Here is a 19,988-nt window from a genome sequence, read left to right as displayed (position 1 = left end):
CAGGGCTGGCTGGCATGTGGTGCTGGGGGATCGAACTGTGGTCCCTGTGCTTTGGCCAAGCTTGTTCTAAGTAGGTGCTTTAGACCACTGAGCCATCTCACCAGCCCCTAAAATTTCTTGAATGATTTAATTATTACTAGTTTAGAAGCCCTGAAAACTGCAGCCTTCCCTGTGCTCATTTGGAAATAGGCAACAATTTAAAATTTTACCCCAAGTGCTCCCCTCTCAGAAGGATGGCTTTCTGTACAATCTGATCTGTGAGGTGGATGCCCCAGAAATGCCTGCTAGATGAAATTTCAGTTCACAGATGATGTTTGGTGTCCTCACGACCGGTGGCATGAATTGTCCCTCTGTACGTGTAGGGGTGCATGTGCACATGTGTGCACACACTAAACGTTTCAGCTATAATACAAATTACAGCTGAAACGTTTTTCAGCTATAATACAAATTACAGCTGAAACGTTTAATGATTAGCATACTTGAAATAAGAATTAGAAAGCAAGCTGCATGCATGAGTCGGTACATACTTGCTTTTTTGATCAAAAATTACAAATAAATTTAGTGATTAGCATTTCTGAGTGATTCATCAGATGCCTTTAATTCTAAGTTTCGATTACTAGAGTGGTGCCTTTATTTAACAATGTTAATTTGACCTGTTCATTTCTTAAACTGTTATTTGGTAGCTACAAAATTATTACAGTTATTTAATACTATATTTTAAGGCTATAAAGATGGATTTGATGATATAGGTGGCAAACTTGAAGCTTTTTAAAACTTATTAGTAACAGTGGAGAATACCATTAGAAATATTCAAAAGTTTGAAGTATTGTGTAGTCTTTTATTTTAATTTTAAAATCTTTAATTGAATTAATGGATCAATTTCCTCATTAGGGGGCTCGAATGGTTCGTGAGCTCTTTGAAATGGCCAGAACAAAAAAAGCCTGCCTTATCTTCTTTGATGAAATCGATGCCATTGGAGGTATGGACTTGATGGTTGGATTTCTGGGACTTCTATATTAATGTAGAGAACCTGATATGCTAATCTTGTAAAAACAGCTTAATTTCTTTATAAGCACTGGCACCTTGGGACCACATAGCTAATGAACAGTAGGGCTAAAACCTAAGGAATTCAGAAATTTTTTAAAATAGTGGCATTTTAAAAATCTGTACTTTTAAAAAAAAATTTTTTTTTTTTTTTTTTTGTATTTTTAGGGAAGGGTCTACAGGGTGTTCAGGGTCTCACTACGAGATCAGACTTGTAGTGACCTGCCTGTTTACAGCCTTCCAAGAGCTGGGATTACAGATGCACGCCACCACGCCCAATCTCAATTGCCATCTCAGCACGCTTCGGGCGGGGCTGGCATGGCAGGCCCGGGGATCAAATCCCTGGTCCCTGCCCCTACTTGCAGGTGCTTTAATCTGCTGAGCTATTTGGCCAGCCCTTAAAATTTGTACTGTTTTGTGCTAATTTATTTTTATACTAATTTCATTCATGTAGACCATATACCTACATGAAAAAGTCCCATGTTGAGATGCATCTTCCTTGATTGTGATAAAGTACTGGGATACAATTTAAGTGGCAGTGTTTTTGTCTTTGTTTACATAAAATAATGGGATTTTTAGCTTCATTGATTCTGATTGCTGCACCTCCATTTGGTCATCTTAAAAAGAAATTATAAATCCTGTCTTACTTATTTTATGAGGTTCCAAAGAAGTGGTAGATATGATAAGACTTTGAAAATGCTGGGCTGTCCCAGGTATTGGTGCTTGGTATAGTTTATAATTTTTACAGTTGGAGAAGTGCCATACGGCTACATAGTTATTATTTAATAAGTCATAGACAAAAATGACTTGAAAATGATGGTGGTGCCTGTAACACAGTTTGGATAATGCAATTAACTACTTAGAGTCTTGGCTTTAGACTGTTTGGCTAGTGCTAGTTTTTGCTTTTGTGCTGTTGAAATGTTTTCAGAAGCCATAATTTGGCAGCAGTATAATAATGCAGTGTATGGCCCTAGCATCCTTTCAGAAGTGCCTTCTGGTGTCTGTCCCCTGAAGTTGCAGTTTCCAAACTGGACTCTATAAGAGTATAAAAGGGTGTAGGAAGAAAATACTAGAATTGCCTTTTGTGTTTTTAATCTGTTTATTTTATATTTTTAGAGATTTATTTATTTGGTACAGGGTCTTGCTATGCAGTTCAGACTCATAGTGATCCTCCTGTCTCAGCCTCCCTAGTGCTGGGATTACAGGCATGTGCCACCATGCCCAGTTTCAGTGGCTGGCATGGCACGGAGAGGTGCCGCACAGCATGTAGTACCGGGATTGAACCCTGGTCCTAGTGCTTGCCAGGCAGATACCTAGACCACCAAGCTACCTCCCTGGCCCTTAGTCGCCTTTTTAAAATAATACATTTGTGTGTCTTAGTGTACATAACACATTAATGCAAAGCCACTCATTTATATAACTTAAAAATGAAAACAAATTTGGAATCTTAAACTTTTATGTTCTGCTTTTTGCTGATTGGGTTAAAGTGAGAGACCTTCATGAACAGGAGTCCTTTAGTGTATCCAAGGCAGCTCAGTTGTGATCTGCCTGATTCTACTGTGTCGTAGATTTAGCTGTGTTTTTTTGTTTTTGTTTTTTTTTTTCTTTCTTTTTCTTTTTCTTTGCGGTACTGGGAATGAAACTTGGGACCTTGCGCTTGCCAGGCGGGGGCTTACGCCACTGAGCCATATCCCAAGGCATGTTTTAAGGAATACTTTTGAGAATTAAAACAATATGACAGTTTCCTGCATATAATTTATCACCAGTATAGTGAAGTTTGCACATCACTGTCACCTCACCCTGACGTTTGTTGTATTAAACAAGGGGTTTGGTGTTCTTGAGTGGTTCAAAAAATTAAGATCTGTAAAAGCACTTTGAGGGCCAAGGAGATAGCTCAGTAGAATAAGTACTTTCCTAACAAGTGCAACGGCCTGAGTTCAATCCCCAGTTCCGCAAAAAAAAAAAAAAAACACTTTGAAGAAGACTGTTAAACAAATCTACAGTGAGTTCCTACTGCAAAGATTTGCCTTACAATGAGCTTTGGTGAAGCAGCTGCTGGCTCAGGCTGGAGCCTGCAGTTGGCCAGGGCTCTTAACTAAGCTGGGCCTCCCAGTGCTAATGTGGCTCTGAGGGACTCTGGGTGCTTCTCCTTGTCCTCTCAGGGGCCCGGTTTGATGATGGTGCTGGTGGTGACAATGAAGTGCAGAGAACCATGTTGGAGCTGATCAACCAGCTAGATGGCTTTGACCCTCGAGGGAACATCAAGGTGCTGATGGCCACTAACAGACCCGATACTTTGGATCCGGCACTGATGAGGCCGGGGAGATTGGACAGAAAGATTGAATTCAGTTTACCTGATTTAGAGGTAAGATTTAGAAGAGATTGTTGAACTTTTTCCTTCCTAGGATGTTTTTACATTTTAATGCTTACTGATTTTTCATTTTTAGGGTCGGACTCATATCTTTAAGATTCATGCTCGTTCAATGAGTGTTGAAAGAGATATCCGATTTGAATTGCTAGCTCGACTGTGTCCAAATAGCACTGGTGAGTAGAAAGGTCTGGCTTGTTTTGCTGGTCTGTCTGTTTAGGCCAGTTTGATTGATCATATTTATTTCCTTTTTGTTTGACAGGTGCTGAAATTAGAAGTGTCTGCACAGAAGCGGGTATGTTTGCAATCCGAGCACGGCGAAAAATTGCAACTGAAAAGGATTTCTTAGAAGCTGTAAATAAGGTCATTAAGTCTTACGCCAAATTCAGTGCTACTCCTCGCTACATGACATACAACTAAGCTGCAAAGGCTTTCAAATGAAAACACTTCTAGTTTGGATCCTGAGCTTACATAGACTTGTTAACCACCTCACAAAAAAATAAATGTCCAATGTGATATGCTTCTTCCAGGTTGCTTTTCTCTGTAGTATGAGGTGATATCTAATATCATTAGACAGAAAAGCTTGTTAGACTTTATGATGACTGGTTTTTTGGTACCAGGAATCAAACTCATGACCTCATGCCTGCCAGGCAGGTGCTGTACCACTGAGCTCTATCCCTGGCTGTAATGACTTTTTTTTTTTTTTTTGGAACCAGGGATTGAACTCAGGCCCTTGTGCTTGCCAAGCAAGCGCTAATTCTACTGAGCCATCTGCCTGGTCCCCTAATGACTGGTTTTTGATCCACTACCACTTTAAGGTTTCATATCACAAAAAGTCCTTCCTTAGACCCTGTGTATTCTAGGTGTTAACTGGGACCTATATATACATGATGTCTCATTGCATCTTTCCATCTGCACAGAGATGATCAAAATAATATTTGCAAATGTTTTCCTATCTGATTTTCTTGTAGTGTAGGGCTGGGATTCAAGCCTAAGTGCATTAGCTCCCTTAGCTGTGCTCCTGGGAGGCGCTTCTGCCCTGTGAGAACAGCTCGCTTGGGTGTTAGACCACTTGCCCTGATGTCATTTCCCCGGGCGTGCTGCGGGATCAAGGTTTGGCCGCACCTTTACAGTCAAAGGAGTACTTGATATATTTTGCTTTGCCATATGACTCATTAAACAGAGAAGGTAAAGTGTTCAGTAGGTAAACCAGACAGAAAATTATACAAGTGGTAACTTAAAAAACCTACTTGTAAGTTAGTGTTTTGGGCTGGGGATATAGCTCACTGGCCTAAACACCTACCTGGCAAGTGCAAGGTACTGAGTTTGATCCCTGGTACCAAAAAAAAGTTAAAAAATTAGTGTTTTGTCTTTTGCTTTTTATTAGTTTAAAATTTTGGTAAGGCTCCTATTCTACTTAGCCACAGTGAAGTATTTTGAAAATAAAGGTTGTGTTAGAATGTTCAACAGATTTGTTTAAAATTATTTCATGTGCCACTAAATCCCCTTTTCTACTACAGTCCCACCCACCCCACATACTGAGGCCAAAGCACAATAATCAACATTTTTATTGAAGAAAAATATTTATAAATAAATGGCAAAACTGAAAATTGAATTAATTTTAAGTCACAGATGGAGAAGTTGACAGTGTAGAAAATGCTATTACATTGAAATATTTTTTATAAAAGTTTTCAAGTAGAAAAATTATAGCCCTTCATTCATAAAAATCCAACCAATATTCCTCCTTTAATTTTTGATCAGAAAAATATTTTTTTTGTAACTTTGCCCTCATTTTTCTTGAGTATGAAATATAGCAAAGCACTTCCAACTTAGACATACAATAAAATGATCTCAGATGAGTGATGGGTTGTGCTGTCCACGTGAACAAGCATTTAGAACGTACTCTGAAGCCCCCATTGCGTATAGCCATGTCTTCTGTACAGCGAGGCAACTCGGACCAGACCTTGCTGATGAGCTCACTCCTGATGAGCATGATGAAACTGAATATTGTTGACATTTCGGTTAGAACATGGTGAAAATCTAAACGGCTACATATAAACCACACAAGCAAATTAGTTGAAATATGTATGCATTTCTGCCGAAGTGTAATTGTACAGATAGAATCAACACTACCTGGATTAGCATGTTTGTATATTACTTAAAAAGATAATACATGTACTGTTAACTCCACTTTAAGCCTACACGTGCACATACACACCCAGATGGACCTCACTGCAAAGCGATACGTGGCATGGATTTGTGAGGGCTTCCTGGGCTGGCAGTAGGTGCACACCCAGGTGACCCTGAGGGCAATAGCTGAGCCTCCAGTGTTTTATGCAATAGGCTAAGTGTTACGTGCTTATGAATGTATCATATTTTCATTTTATCATTGGTTTGTCAGGATATGACTCCATCCTAAGCTGAGAATCATCTTTATTATGTGTCGATGTGTGTATAGCTGTACCACCTCCATATATACACACATACAAATATATCAGGGTTATGACTAGAAAAATACTGTAGTATTTCTTTTAATAAAACACCTGTTAGGGGCTGGGATGTGGCTCAGTGGCACAAGCATCTGCCTGAAGCACAAGGTCCTGAGTTCAATTTCCTGTACAAAAAAAAAAAAAAAAAACAAAACAACTTTACCAAGCTCAACAGATTTATAAAAAACTTAACTTCTGTGGTGCTTCTCAAGTTCATCTGTGGTAGTTTACCTAATGGTAAAGTACAGTGGAAGCCATCATAAGCCTTTATTTAAGGAAAGAGGCTTTTAAGGTGCTCAAATTTCATTAAAGCCAAGTCAGTAAGTCGGCATGTTACCTGGTGTGATGGGAACATCTGAGCATTTTATTGCTGGGGTGTGAGGAAGGTTTCAAAATACTGCATGCATTTTGATTGACTATATATTTAGAAACACTTATCAACTCTCAAGCTTTCATAAGTGCTCAAAATATCAAGAATAAACTTACTGAATCCTAAAAGCATTCCCAGACATACACTTTGACCATTTTACATTCGTAAGGACATACAGGCTCACACCAGAAAGTTTTTTCCTTTTAGAATTTAAATTGAGTCACTCTTTTCAAAGGGCAGAGGTAATAGATAAAAGCCTTCCCCACCACATGCCCTTCCCTCCCTCATCCCCACACAAGGGCACACCCCCCACCCCCCAACACACGAAAACACGCTACCCACACTAGGGCAGATTCTCTTGGTTAGCTACCCTTTCTTCATACACACAGATGTTAGGCTCATTTTCTCAAAATACACACTTAGAGGTTAGTACCTCCTTTCTCTGCTAAACAGGTAAGGATACAGGATCAAACAACACAAAAGAGATATTTTGGACGTTATCTGAAAACTACAAAATAAGCCACTCCCAGGGCTCAAAAAAAAAAAAAAAAAAAACCAAAAACAAACTCTTTACTTCTGGGTTCCGCTCTAGATGAGATGCAGTTGGAAGCCCACATCAGTTCACTGGATGTTTATGTTATTGGTGTTTAGAGACTGATTTCCTTTGCCCTGGCCTGCAAGTTTTCAAATATGTGCCATTTATCCAAGAGGCAGACAGCAACTGCTATCATACTGTGCAAGATTTAAGGGAAGACAAAGGGCTTCTCTTTATGAGGCCCTTCCTGAAAATAAGGCTTTCTCCCATATTGCCACAAAGTAAGATTAGGCTCTGTGTCAGTGTGGATTATGCCCATTTTGACAGAGCAAGATGATGTGAATTTGAATCAGAGCTGAAAAGCACAGCTTTTCAGTAAGGCATACACTAGTAGCTGTTAAGGGCCAGAAAGAACAAGCTGGGCTTATGCATAATTCCTTGAAAGATAAAGACTAATAGAGACAAAAGAAGGTCAGGACAGTGTCTACTATAAAATAAGTTCAAGACATTCAGACAGATTTACATAGATGAAGTGTTCTTTGAAATACACTTTCATTTTCAGATGCATCCTAAAACAAAAATACATTTTCCGATCTTTAGAGAGATTTAATTGCTTTTCATGTACACCATAGAATTCTATTCAAAACAGGTTAAAAACCGAAGAACAGAAAAGTAAAATATAAAATATATGCTATTGACATTTTTTTTTGTACCACATCGGCTACTAGGACTTGAGTGTCTACTGTGCGAAAGGCATTTGTTGAAGACTGATGCTAAAGAATATTTAATGAAGTATTTTCTAGTTCAATGGCTGAAATGATGTGGGCCCTTTTACACAAGTTTCTAGTTTAAGCTACAGTTCTGGGACTACGTGCTCTTTCAGAAGGCAGTCAGTGTCAGAATGCAGATGTATCTGATCTTGTGCATGATGATCGGAACAAGAATAACCAGGTGCCACTCTAACTTCATTCTAGCTTGAGGTAAAGAATTGATTAGAAAGGAAGGGTTTACTTAGTAAAATCTCTGGAGAATACAATGTACTATTCTAAAAATTCTATTAGGATCTGACCACTTTCCTTCCAGCAGAGCCTTCTTTATGAAAACTGAAAGGAGTCAAGAAAACAGTTTAAGATAAACAGGACAGAAGACAAGGCAGGAACTTTTAGCAGAATGAGCTTCAAACAGGTTGGCTAATGCTTGTGTTTTGATTTACTGTGAGATTATGGATACTACAAAAGCTACAAGAACAGGACTGTGAGTGATAAACTGGCCTCAAAGCACTGCCCCACACCCTCTGAACACTCCACCTTTCTGTGTCATCTATAAGCAATTGAGAAACATTTTATTCAGAAGTTAAAAAGATTTTATGACATTAATAGGTAATTATAGTATGAAACTATTTGTGGGCATTAGCTTTCTTAAAATCCCTGGCCTTTAGTGCTATGCCAGTATTCTCAACAAACTTAGAGTGATTTCTACTGGCTACTGTTGTGATAATTTGAGTGTCAAGAAGACTATGATGGTGTAAAACATTAAAATTTCATGAGACAAATTATAAACCATAAATGAAAAATTACAAAAAATCCTAACTTGTCACTATCAAACCAATTCCTTACTTTGAAATTTGATAAGTAAATGGAAATAAGGCATTCCACCTGCCATTCTGGTAAGAACTCTTTACGTTTTGTAGTTTAGTGGCTAATGGTGAAGGTTGACATTCATTTAATGCCAGAGAAACAGTTATATAGATAACTGTTGCCACAAAGGGGAAAACCAATTGGAAGATTAGACAGTTGTACAAACCCAATGGTCTATCTTAACACTGTTAATGGTAGATGCACTAGATACTGTGTCTTTTTGATGTGATACAATAGGAAGCATGATATGGTATCTCCGAACACAATGTGTAACTCAAATCCATGAGCCTTCCCGACTGCAGATGGTGTAGGCAGCAGAGGAAGAAGCTAAACAACACCATGAGAAAGTGAATAGACAAAATCACAAGATGGGATTCTATATGACAACAATCCCAGTCTTTAATAAGTATCAGCAGTGTGTGGTCAATACACACTTACAATCTCAGCACTCTGAGAGGCCGACCAGGAGGATCACAAGTTCAAGCCCAGCCAGGGCAATTTAGTGACTCAGTAAGAAAAGAAGGCTGGCTGGGGAAGTCACTAAGAGCAAAGGCTCAAGGTCGAATCCCCAGTACTGGGGGAAAATAAAGCCAGGAACTGTGTTAGATTAAAACAGACTCAGGCACTTAAAGGGACGTGACCAGTAGGTAAATGTCACAGAATGAGTTCTGGTTTGGACACACCAACTGCAAAGTTAGAGACAACTGGGTAAGTGTGAATATGGCCTGAGGGAAAAATGTCTTGGACAAGAAAGAGATTGATGATGTAAAAACATTGGTTCCAAACACTATATAGATACATTTGTTTAAAACGTAAAGGTATAGCATGCCTAGAAAAACAACTGAAAGGACATGCATTAAGATGTTAGTATCTTAATGGTGTTAAGTGTGGAATGTTTGAGCATATGTTGCTATTTTTATGCATTCCTATTGTTCCAACATACTCACAACACACTTAACTCTCTCTCTCTCTCTCTCTCTCTCTCTCTCTCTCTCTCTCTCTCTCTCTCTCTCTCTCTCTCTCTTTTTTTTTTGCGGAACCGGGGATTGAACTCAGGCCCTTGCGCTTGCCAGGGAAGCGCTTATTCCACTGAGCCATCTCCCCAGCCCCCTAGTCTCTTCTTTAATAATAAAAGGTTACTGTAAAACAAGAATAGCTAGAAAATTGTGGATTTCCCTCCTGGTAGGTGACTGTTTATAGATCTCTATAGCCAAACAAGTACAAAACCAAGGAGCTACCTGGGGATGGCATATCCTATTTGTAGGTAAAGTACCTTAAGGACATCAGATTATAAGTGTTTGGCTTACAAAGACATTACTAAAAAGTACTAGAAATGCCACTGCACAAGAAGTACAGGGAAGAGGCCAATTTGTCTTTGAAATACTCAATTTTAGAAAACACAAGTAAGATACATCTTGCTATGCATCATTCACCCTCCAAATCAAGCCTTGACTATAGTATTTACCCATAGGGAAAACCTAGGGTCTAATATTTAAAATATGTAAGTGAGGAATTCCCCCGATAATGATCCCACTCCACCCACGCTGAGGTCCCCTTATGCCTCCGGCGTGGCAGGAGTGGCATTGGGCTCCAAATCCTCCTGTGGAGGGGCGGCTGAGGCTTCCTGTTCAGCCAGTGTCTCTCGGAGCTGGCTGCCTAAAACCGCGTCATGGATACTATAGAATAGCAGCTCCTTTAAGGCAGGATTTTCGAAAAATCGATTTCGAGTGAGGTCATTCACAACTTGTGCTATAAAGAACAAGAAAAGAAAATTATTCTTCACTCAGAGTTTTGGTCTTGAACTTTTTTTTTTTTTTTTTAAGTAGCACTTTCATATAGTTTATCAAAATGCCATAGCAAAACCTCACTTCAGGGCTGGTCTGTATCACCCAAATGCCCAGTCCCAGGAAGACACATTTCCCCATTTTCTCACGTATGCCAAAGATAGCATATATACATATATTACTCTGGGCTACTTAGTTGGATATCTCTATCTATCTATCTATCTATCTATCTATCTATCTATTATCTATCTATACATATAACATAAAATTCTGTTACATAGTGATAACCTCGTAATTTATTTAGCTGGTTCCTTTTCCTTGACACTTTTTTCCTAGTGCTTGCTCTTATAGACAATGTCAGGGTGACCAACTACACATGTGCTGTTTTGAATGCATACAGGACATCGAGGTTGTGCTGCTGTTGAAAGGTCAATGCACTGGGACCTTTGCAAGCTAATGTGGTTGCCCCCATGGCTGTTCCATCCAAATGCCTGGTGTTTTGTCTGAGAGCTACTCTTCTACCAGATGCCTGTGAGCCAGGCTGTCAAGCCTGACAGGTGAAAAGTGATGTCAAGTACTGTTTTACATAGATTTTAGGTTCAAGCACTGTTTTAACTGAAATATAAAGCAAAAACAGCAGGGAAGGTATTCCAAAACCATTGCATGGAAAAGCAGGTGATGAGAATGACTTGATAGAGCTCTAATGTGACAATCAGTGAGGATTTATCAGCTCCTTCCCTTTCCTTCACCTTGAGACCAGAAGGCCAGAACCGAAGCAACCTAGAGACAGGACCGCCTGTGGGTGGATCATTTCAAAGCTAGGTTTACAGTGATTTCCAAAAGCATAGTTGTCACTTTGATAAAAACATCAACTTTATACAAACGTTTCCAAATGCAATTATTAAGAACAAACAAAACTAACTTGTTAAAAGTTTCCCATCCTAAAAGTGTACTCACCACTGCATCCTGCTAAGTACACATAAATACCGACATCTCCGTATTCCTTTACAATCTGTAATAATGTTGAAATATAATTAGTTTTTCCTGACTCTGCCAGACTCAAGCCATTTTCTACCAAATGTGTTTAAGAGATGTGAGACCCTCTAACTCATTCATTGAGTTAGTTTTAATGGTTAAATATTTTTGAGGTAACCAGTTGAAAGTAACTATGCATTTCTTTTACTTTTTGGCTTAAAAGCAATAGTGATAACTAGGGGTGATTATTAATAATAATACATTATCTACAGATGTTAAATTTTACTTAGGTATAACAAAGGTATAATAGTATTGATTTTTTTTAATGTATTCAGTACAGGCTCTACAGTGTCTACAGGGTCTCACTACAGAGATCGGACTTGTCGTGATTCTCCTGTTTTCAGCCTCCCAAGCACTGGGATTATAGGCGCGCACCACCATGCCCAGTCTCAATTACAGTCTCAGCATGCCCAGGGGGCGGGGCTGGCATGGCACAAGGGGATCAAACCTGGCCAGTGTGCTTTGCCTAAGTAGGCGCTTTAGTCCGCTGAGCTATCTGGCCAGCCCAATAGTATTGATTTTTTAAAAAGTGAAAATAATCTTCTTAGGGCCAGAGAGGTAACTCAGCAGCATAAGCACTTGCCTGGTAAGTGTAAGGTTCTGAGTTCAATCACCGGCACCAAAAAAAAAAAAAAAAAGGGAATCTTCTTAGGTAGATATTGAAATATTTATAGAAGATGTGACAACAGGGATGTACTTCAATAAGAAAAAAGAAGGTGGATGTTGGTATAAGTGAAATCAGGCTGGCCCTAAGTTGACAATTGTTGAAGCTCAGTGATAGCTATGTGGGGATATTTTATGCTGGGCTTTTTACTCTTACTCTATATTTAAAATGCTTCCATAATCAAAAGTTGAAAAGAACTTTAAGAGTTGACAAGGGACTCCAGGCCAACTCCCTCTCGTGGTGAAGGGATGCTGCGCAAGGACACTGACTACTTGGCTGAGTCTGCTCACCCCTGCCAGAGTTTTCACTCCAACAGAATCAATGAAGTTGACTTGTGTAAAATCCAGAATGATGGTGTGGATGTTGTCCCCCGGGGGCAGGAATCTTTGCATCTCTTCCGGAAATGTGTTCTTAATGACTATCGGGGGATATTTGACTTCACCGTCCTCCTCTTCAAGCTTGGTACCATCTTCTCCATCTACTTCTGCATCCTGTATGAAAAATGAGACCACACCAGAATTTTTTGAAGATGTATATGTATTTTTTTGATACTGGGAATCGAACTCAGGACCTCACACTTGCCAGGCAGGCACTGTGCCACTGAGCTAAATCCCTGGCCCTACACTTTTGGTTTGAGAAAGATTTTCATAAAAAATCAGCCCTTGTACTCTCAAGCTACTGACCATAGCAGGTTTCTTTTAAAAATTTGTCATATGTCAGCCTCATCATATGACTGAAAGGACACGTGTTACAATATTCAGGTTTGACTTAATTACTTCCTTTGTCATCCTCTCCATTTCCAGAAACTTCTAACACAGTCCCATTAACTTCAGCACAAGAAGCCACAAGGCATTAGCTTGTTTGTCAAAAATCAGCCTTTGAACCTTTTCGCTACCAGCTTGAATAAATCTAGGAGGAAGCAGTAACGGTACAAGTTTTCAAGGTGCTGCGTGATTTTTCTTTTTAAAAATATTGTTTTTAATATAATTTTAGAATTATCTGCCTAACTGACCGTACTGCTTGCTTGTGAGCATACTGCATCAAGAATACATAGACTGAGCCTAAACTTCCCCCCTTTAGGAACTTCCTGCCCTGTTTAGAATTACTGCAGATCACGAGGAAGGGGCAAGTGACAAGTGCACTCACCGCTTTGACGGCAGTGGCGTTGGCCATGTTTGCGTTCCCTACTTCCTTAGCATACTTCCTCATGGCCTTTCTTCTGGCTCCCATGATGAGTGCTGGGTTCACGCCAGTCTTCACAGAAGAGCAATATACAGAAATCACTCCCTGCTCCGAGGGACCCACCCAAATGCCATTAGTCTCCCAATTCCCCTGTGTGCTTTGCATGCCAGATTATCACCCACTCCTTGTTCTATCTGGTCCTCAGATGTGCAGAAGCGAGTGACAGCCTCAGAGTCAAAGGAGCAAGAGCAGGCTTCCCCCATTCTCAGTCTTTGCTCAAAGACAATCAGAAGGGAAAGTAGCAAAGAGAGTTTACAGAGTGGAATTTACCAAGCTTAATTTCTCAGATTCTTGTGTCTTAAAGTGCTTTAGTGGGCTGAAGGGCAGCCTAAGGTTGAGTTTTAATCATCACCAAGGGCACCAACATGATGTCCAAAGAAAAAAATCTAGGATTCTTTTTATACTTTCTCTTAATTTTATTTGAAGAGGTAACACATACATAGAAGAAAGAATGAGTAGTGGCAATGGTGGCACAAAAATGCGAATGGCCACGATGTTACCACTGCACTGGATGCTTGAGAGGGCGTGAGCAGTGTGTGGGAGCTGGGCTGGTGCAGTGAGCTTCACTGATGTGTTTAAGTGACTTCCCATCGCTGTCAAGCCACAAGGCCCCTCCTTGAAAGCACACGCTCTTAATTTCTTGCCACTCACCTTTCTTTTTAATGCGTTGCTGTACAAATCACTGTTTGCATAGTATATTGGGGCATTTATTTGGAATATTTTTATTCCAGGAATTTCTTTCACCTGAGAAGTAAAATATAAGGGAATTTAACACACGAGTATATTTCAGAATCAAAACTACAATGGTCTCCCTCCTTCAACGTGGATAAGAATATAGAAGTTGCAAAGGATCCCCTTACTGTATTTAGGTAAAATGGTGTCAGGTTTTGGGAGGAAGAATACTATGGGAAAAAAAGACTCTTACTTTTTGCTTTGTTTTTGAGACAGGGTCTCACTATGTTGCTCAGGCTAGTTTCAAAAATACTAGGCTCAAGCAGTGCTCCTGCCTCAGCGTTCCAGGGAGCTGGGACTGCAAGAAGGTGCCCCCCTACTCAGCTTGAACGCTTTTAAAGGCCCGCCTTCCCATTTCTTTTATAAGATTGTCTCTGCTTTATTTTGACCATTAAACCAAAGAAGAAGGAACTGAAAACTGTTCGAAAAGATAAAAAGAACAGTGCTGGAAGAGGGAAGGCTGCTGCCAGACAGCGAGACACAGGCCAATAAAATGAACAAGGCTTCTGGGATCTGGTGGCAGGTACTGGAAGGAGCCCACAGGACGAGGTCAAATATGAGGACTTTGTGTCTAATCCTGATCCTCAAGGAACTCTAGGATGTAGCTTGCAAGTCACTAATTCAGCCACAGAGTGCATTTTTTAAAAAAATAAGTATTTAGTACAGGGTCTAGAGGGTCTCATTGCACAAATCAGACTCATGGTGATCCTCCTGTTTTCAGTCTCCCACCATGCCCAGTCTCATCAGCCTGTCCCAGGGGCAGGGCTGGCGTGGCATGTAGTGCGGGGATCAAACCCCAGTTCCTGCGCTTGCCTAAGCAGGCGCTTTAGTCTGCTGAGCTCTCTGGCCCACCCCACAGAGTTCTTTGGAAGGAGGAAAACTTTAGTAATTCTAACCCCAGGTTCATTCCCTAGCACCTCCTAGTGAGTTTGAGAATTTCTTCTCAGGCAAAAAGGTGAAACAGACAAAATTAATCTTATAAGATTTTTGCAAAAGTCTTTGAGATTCCACAGGATAAAAGAATATTCAAAATCAAGGAAATCTGCCTCAAAATTTTAACTGTTCAAAATTAAATGGGGGAGCTGGGCATGTTAGCACACATCCATAATCTCAGCACTTGGGAAGCTCAGGCAGGAGTTCAAGGTCAGCCTGACTGCATAGAGAAGCTTTGTCTCAAAATAAGAAGAGGGGGAGGGGATGTGCATAGCTCTACCCCCCCGGATTTTTACATGCTTAAAATTAGTATCTTACTTCTGGTTAACATTCATCAGGATAAATTCATGCAAATACAAATCATTTTTCGATTTTGCCATTTTGTAAATGTGTATTTTAATTCCAACAACCACCACTTATTCTCATTCAAAACAATGAAAATGAAAAAAGGAACTTGAGTAATTAACGCACAGTATCAATAGTTAAATCCAGATAGTAAATGGAATTTTGTGGTTTTTACATTAATCACTGTGCTTTCTTCTCCCTCATCTCTGCTTGCTGGTGGTGAAAGTACTAAAGCCACTCGAGCATGCACTCACAATCTTTTAAGATCCTAGGAAAGGGTCCTACCTCCTCATAGGCGTCGATATCAATGTAGACGTCAGTGTCGGGAAGCTGTCCCAGGACTTTGTAGCTCGGGCTGCAGACAGAGAGTGTGCTAAAGTTCACAGTTTGCTGGCAAACCCAGGAGTACTTGATCCTCCTCTGGAGCCTTTGTAGAAGGACACCCACATCACCCTCCCAGCGCTGTTCTGTCTCTGCAAGGGGTGCTGTTGTGGCTGGGAGAACTGGGCCTCAGTGACGAGGATTGGGCAGGCAGAGAAGGAGGGCCTGCCTGGCCACCTGCGTGCCCTGGTGTCCGAGTCTGTGGGTCTACATCCCTCTGTTCCCAGAGGAGGCCAAGCCCTATCTCTTTCCTACTGACCCGAAGATCCAGGACCTCTCGTGCCATGAGCTCACATGGGTTTCATCTGGGCCGCCTTTCCACTTACTGTCACACTTGTACCTGGCTGAGCTTACTGAAGTACATGGAACTATGCATTTTGCTCTTCTCCAGAAACACGATACCAGGCTTATGAAGAATGTGCTTCTGGAGCCACAGATACCTGTATGTAAGTCATTTAAGCCCTGCCACTTGCTGTACCTTGGGTAAGCTGTCCAATGACTCTGGAACCCAGAGTTCACATCTGTGAAAAGAGGCCACTGACAGTCTCTGGGTGAGGAGAAAATGACACAAAGCATTGATCTTTGCCCAGACCTGCGCACATATTCATTGCTGTAGTCATTTAGTATATCTTTACTGCATGGCCATCTAACATCATCCCCCTTATTGAATGCCCATCATCCTTGGGAGAAGCCAACCTTCGTGAAGGGAGGGCCCATATCCTTCTGCAACATCCAGAGTGTAGGATCTCTCTGGGAACATAGAAAGCCCCTTGACACACATGTACCTAGTGGAGATTATGATTGTTTTAATGTATTTTATAATAGTGACTAAATTATGAGTGCTTCAGGGGCTGATTATGGTTTGCACTTAGATGTGCTCCCCAAACATCATGCAGGCATAGGTGGGGCTTTTCAGAGTTGGCTTGATCTAGAGTGTGTGACTCTGGAACTGATTCAAGGTGCAATGATAGGATCAAGGGCACTATGATTAAGGGTGTGCATGCTACCCACCTTAAATAGTCAGGAAAAAATAAAGGAGGCATCAAGATGGTGTTAAGGTCCTTTGTTGCTTCCACCCACCATGGACTGTTGCCCTCTATCATGTGCCACCCTGCCTTGAAAACAGATGACTATGGACTGAAACTTCTATGAGTTGTGAGTCAAAATAAACCTCTCCTTCTTTAATTTTTTTTTGTTTGTTTTTTTGAGACAGGGTCTCACTATTTAGTTCAGGTTGGACTCAAACTCCCTATTTAGCCCAAGATGACCTTGAACTCACAGTGATTCTCCTGCCTCAGCCTCCCAAGTTCTGGGATTATAGGCATTTACTACCATACCTGGCCCTCCTCCTTTAACTTTGGGTGTTGGATATTTTATATAAGCAACAAGAAAACCAAGCTAAATTGGTACTAAGAGTGGGGTTGTTGCTGTAACTATACTTGACCATGTGGTTCAAGAGCCTTTGGAGTAATTTGTAGCAACAGTTTGGAAAGGTTCAGAGATGGCAGCTGAAAAAGCAGTGCTGGAGCACCTTAGGCTGCACTTGATCGGAGATTCTGGTCAGAGTACAGAAGACCAGAGTGCTGACAGAAGGAGGTACCAGTAAAGAACTTCCTCAGGAGGTTGCTGCTGGGGGGAAGCACTGAATTGGCTATTAGACTCCAGATGATATGTCTTATGGCTGGACAGAAATTTTGTCTGCATTTTGCTCATGTCCAGAGACTTTGCCTGGAACTGAGATTAAGGGAAGCAGACTAATTAATCCAGCAGAAGAAATTTCAAAGCTGTCTAATAGGTAGGCAGTGGCGTAACTACTGTTCGGCTTTTAGCCAGATCGACACCAAAAATCAAGAGCAAAGAGCCCAAGGACCAGAGGTGTAGCTCAGCAGACTAAACACTTTGTCATCAGCATTTAATTTTCTGAACAATATTAGCGCAAACCTTTCTTTTCAATGAACTAAGAGAGGTTAGTAACATAACTATTTTATATGTAGTTTTCATTCTACTTTTCTCTTTCTTCTTTATTACCCATTCCCTCATCCCAGTTTCTCTTTCCTTTTGAAGTTTTTTTCCATTTAAAAATATCGATTGTACATTTTGGATTTTACTTCTTTGAGCTTCTCACACTCGGGGGCAATCTGATGTGTGCACATGTGTGTCTGGTTTATTTCACTGATGAGTATGGTCTTAAGTTGCCTATAAAAGTTACCTATAAAAGCCTCTGGCCTATCCTTCTTCATGGCTGTGTAGTACACCATTGTATTAAAAGTCCACATTTTTTTTTTTTTTTTAAATCCATTCCTTCACTGATGGTCATTTGGGTTGTTTTCAAGATCTAGCTATTACAAACTGCACTGCTATAAACATGGGTGCATATATATTGCCACGGTATGTTATTTTTAATGCTTCTGGGAAGATACTCAGAAGGGGAATAGCTGGGTTGAAACCTAGAACAAATAGCTTTTTAAAAAACGTTTAATTTTATTCCTTCACCAATCGGCTCAGCTTCCTGCTAGCAAGAAAACATCCTGGCAGAGAACGATGGCTCAGATGGAGGAAGGGACGCGATAGGCTGCCTACATCCCTTGGGGCCAGCGCCTGCTTCACGTCGCTGAAAGCCAGGTCGGCCCCGGCACCACAGTGAGTGGCTCGAACGCAGTTGGCTCCGGACAGGCGTGAACGAAGCAATTTACTGTTGGGCCAGGAACGGGAGGAGCAAGGATGGAATTCAGGGCTTTAAAATGAAACTATTGTTGAAATACCAATGGTGAGCCGGTAGAGTATCGGGGAGAATTACACATAATTACACATAATCTTGTGTTTGCCACTTTGTTGATGCAGCCAACAGATCCCTCTTACATGAAGGAGAAGCAGCGGCAAGGCGCCCCTTCCGCTCTTTCGCTCAGAGTCTCCGCCACGCCCCTCGCACCCACTCCGAGCTGGGCTCACCTCTGGGTCCTGTAGATCACCGTCAGCAGCGCGATGATCACCGCAGTGATGAGGCCGTAGTCCAGTCCCAGGAACAAAGAGGACACAAAGGTGGTGAGCCAGATGGTCTAGGGCCCGACCGCGATATGGAGAAGCGTGTTAATGGTCCCGTGAGACTTAAAGGCGCGCGCACACACACACACACACACACACATCTCCTCCCCACACACACCACGCAAGCTATGCTTGCTCTGCCTGCCTGGGTGCTACACGTAACAACCGTGTAAGCTTCTTCCCCGTAGTATTTTCATTAGCACTCATAAGAGTCGCCGCTATGGCGTGGCAAGCCGAGCGTCACCCACTCACCAGCTCTATTTTGCTGGTCCTCCAGAAGAAGGGGAGATCTGAGAACTGCATGAACATGCCTTTCAGGTTGACAATCACGATGGCCGACAACACAGCCTGCAACACAGCACATCCAACCACGGTCCCCTCTCTGCTCTCAGGTCCCCAGAGCCCTCCTGCTGTCCCTGTCTTCTGCCTGAACCATGAACACCTAGATTTTCAGCACTCAGCTAAAGTGGGCCTTGAGACGTCAGGCTTATGTCCAGTAGCCAAGCTACAGGATGGTCAAGAGGTTCAGAATTTAACTTAGAACTCCAGGAATTGTACCACAGCCTTGTACTTACGATTTGTTTTTGGATCTTTTGCTCTTTCCTAGATGAAATATATCAGCAAATAAATGTATTTCAGTGTAGGGCATCTGATTTTTAATGACAATTTTTATAAGGTCATAGAAGGTCAAGGGGACCAGGAACCTCAGTGGTCAGCCAGTGCGATCCCCACTTTGCAGATCAGGACCTGGCACCGAGAGGAGAGGAGATCGTCTTTCCCAAGGGCAGCAGGAGCCACCAGGACGTGATGGGGCATGACCCCTCTGGGGCGTGACCTGCTCTTACGCCACCCTCCTAAGAGTCCAATAAAAACCCCTAAGATAGCTGCAAAAATATAAACAAATTAAACAGCAGACCCTCCACCCTGGGGAAGAGCATACAGCACGTCCACATTACACACCTGGGGCAGCGATTCAAAGAGGAATCCCGTGGCTAATATGACCAGCAAGATCATTAGTGAGGCCAAGCAACCTGCAAGCTGAATGAGAGAAGACAGGGAAGGCACTTTTAGGAGACTAGACTAAGATGTGGGGCAGAGGCTGACTTATCTCTCCATCTCCACTGTGGGAAAACCGAGAAAATAGGGCTTCGAGCTGTCATCCAAACTGTTACCTGAACCTGTACCTCTACTCTACTCCCTCTTTGAAGATTTGGTTTCTTGTATAGCTTTTAGGCTTTTCTTCTTTCTTTCTTTCTTTTAATTTTTTTTTTTACTTTAACATTTATTGTGTGTGTGTGTGTGTGTGTGTGTGTGTGTGTGTATGTGTGTGGCCAGCTCAGCCCACCAGGGGGTGCGGCTGGCTGGCATGTGGTGCTGGGGATTGAAC

At 41.5% G+C, this 19,988-nt stretch overlaps 2 protein-coding genes across 9 annotated transcripts in view; one reads left to right on the top strand and one right to left on the bottom strand.

Moving 5' to 3' along the window:
- Positions 1-3,977, top strand: part of Psmc2 (proteasome 26S subunit, ATPase 2) — a 15,008-nt gene extending 11,031 nt beyond the window's left edge. The window contains exons 9-12 of the mRNA XM_004639246.3: positions 892-979; positions 3,207-3,409; positions 3,492-3,588; positions 3,675-3,977. Coding sequence (XP_004639303.1) covers positions 892-979; positions 3,207-3,409; positions 3,492-3,588; positions 3,675-3,832 — 546 coding nt within the window. The 3' untranslated portion in view covers positions 3,833-3,977. The remainder of the gene's footprint in view (positions 1-891; positions 980-3,206; positions 3,410-3,491; positions 3,589-3,674) is intronic.
- Positions 3,978-9,815: 5,838 nt separating this feature from the next.
- The window catches only part of Slc26a5 (solute carrier family 26 member 5), a 30,745-nt gene continuing 20,572 nt past the window's right edge, over positions 9,816-19,988 (bottom strand). For 2 of the 8 annotated variants that reach the window (XR_002822806.1, XM_004639244.1), the window contains 8 exons: positions 19,562-19,639; positions 18,509-18,615; positions 15,464-15,533; positions 13,820-13,912; positions 13,073-13,180; positions 12,217-12,417; positions 11,185-11,239; positions 9,816-10,192 (listed from right to left, as the gene is read on the bottom strand). Coding sequence is in view for 5 of the 8 variants with exons in the window: in XM_004639244.1 (XP_004639301.1) it covers positions 9,999-10,192; positions 11,185-11,239; positions 12,217-12,417; positions 13,073-13,180; positions 13,820-13,912; positions 15,464-15,533; positions 18,509-18,615; positions 19,562-19,639 (906 nt within the window). In the remaining 3 variants the exon portion in view is untranslated. Of the gene's footprint in view, positions 10,193-11,184; positions 11,240-12,216; positions 12,418-13,066; positions 13,181-13,819; positions 13,913-15,463; positions 15,534-18,508; positions 18,616-18,853; positions 18,950-19,561; positions 19,640-19,988 lie in introns of all 8 variants that reach the window. The other 6 variants (XM_004639242.1, XM_004639243.2, XM_012516492.1 and 3 more) reach the window with 6 other exon arrangements.

The sequence above is a fragment of the Octodon degus genome, unplaced genomic scaffold, assembly GCF_000260255.1.
Source record: "Octodon degus isolate 3935 unplaced genomic scaffold, OctDeg1.0 scaffold00108, whole genome shotgun sequence".
NCBI classification, from domain to species: Eukaryota; Metazoa; Chordata; class Mammalia; order Rodentia; family Octodontidae; genus Octodon; species Octodon degus.
The sequence above is the reverse complement of the archived record's forward strand: the minus strand, read 5'-3'. Positions and strand labels throughout refer to the sequence as shown.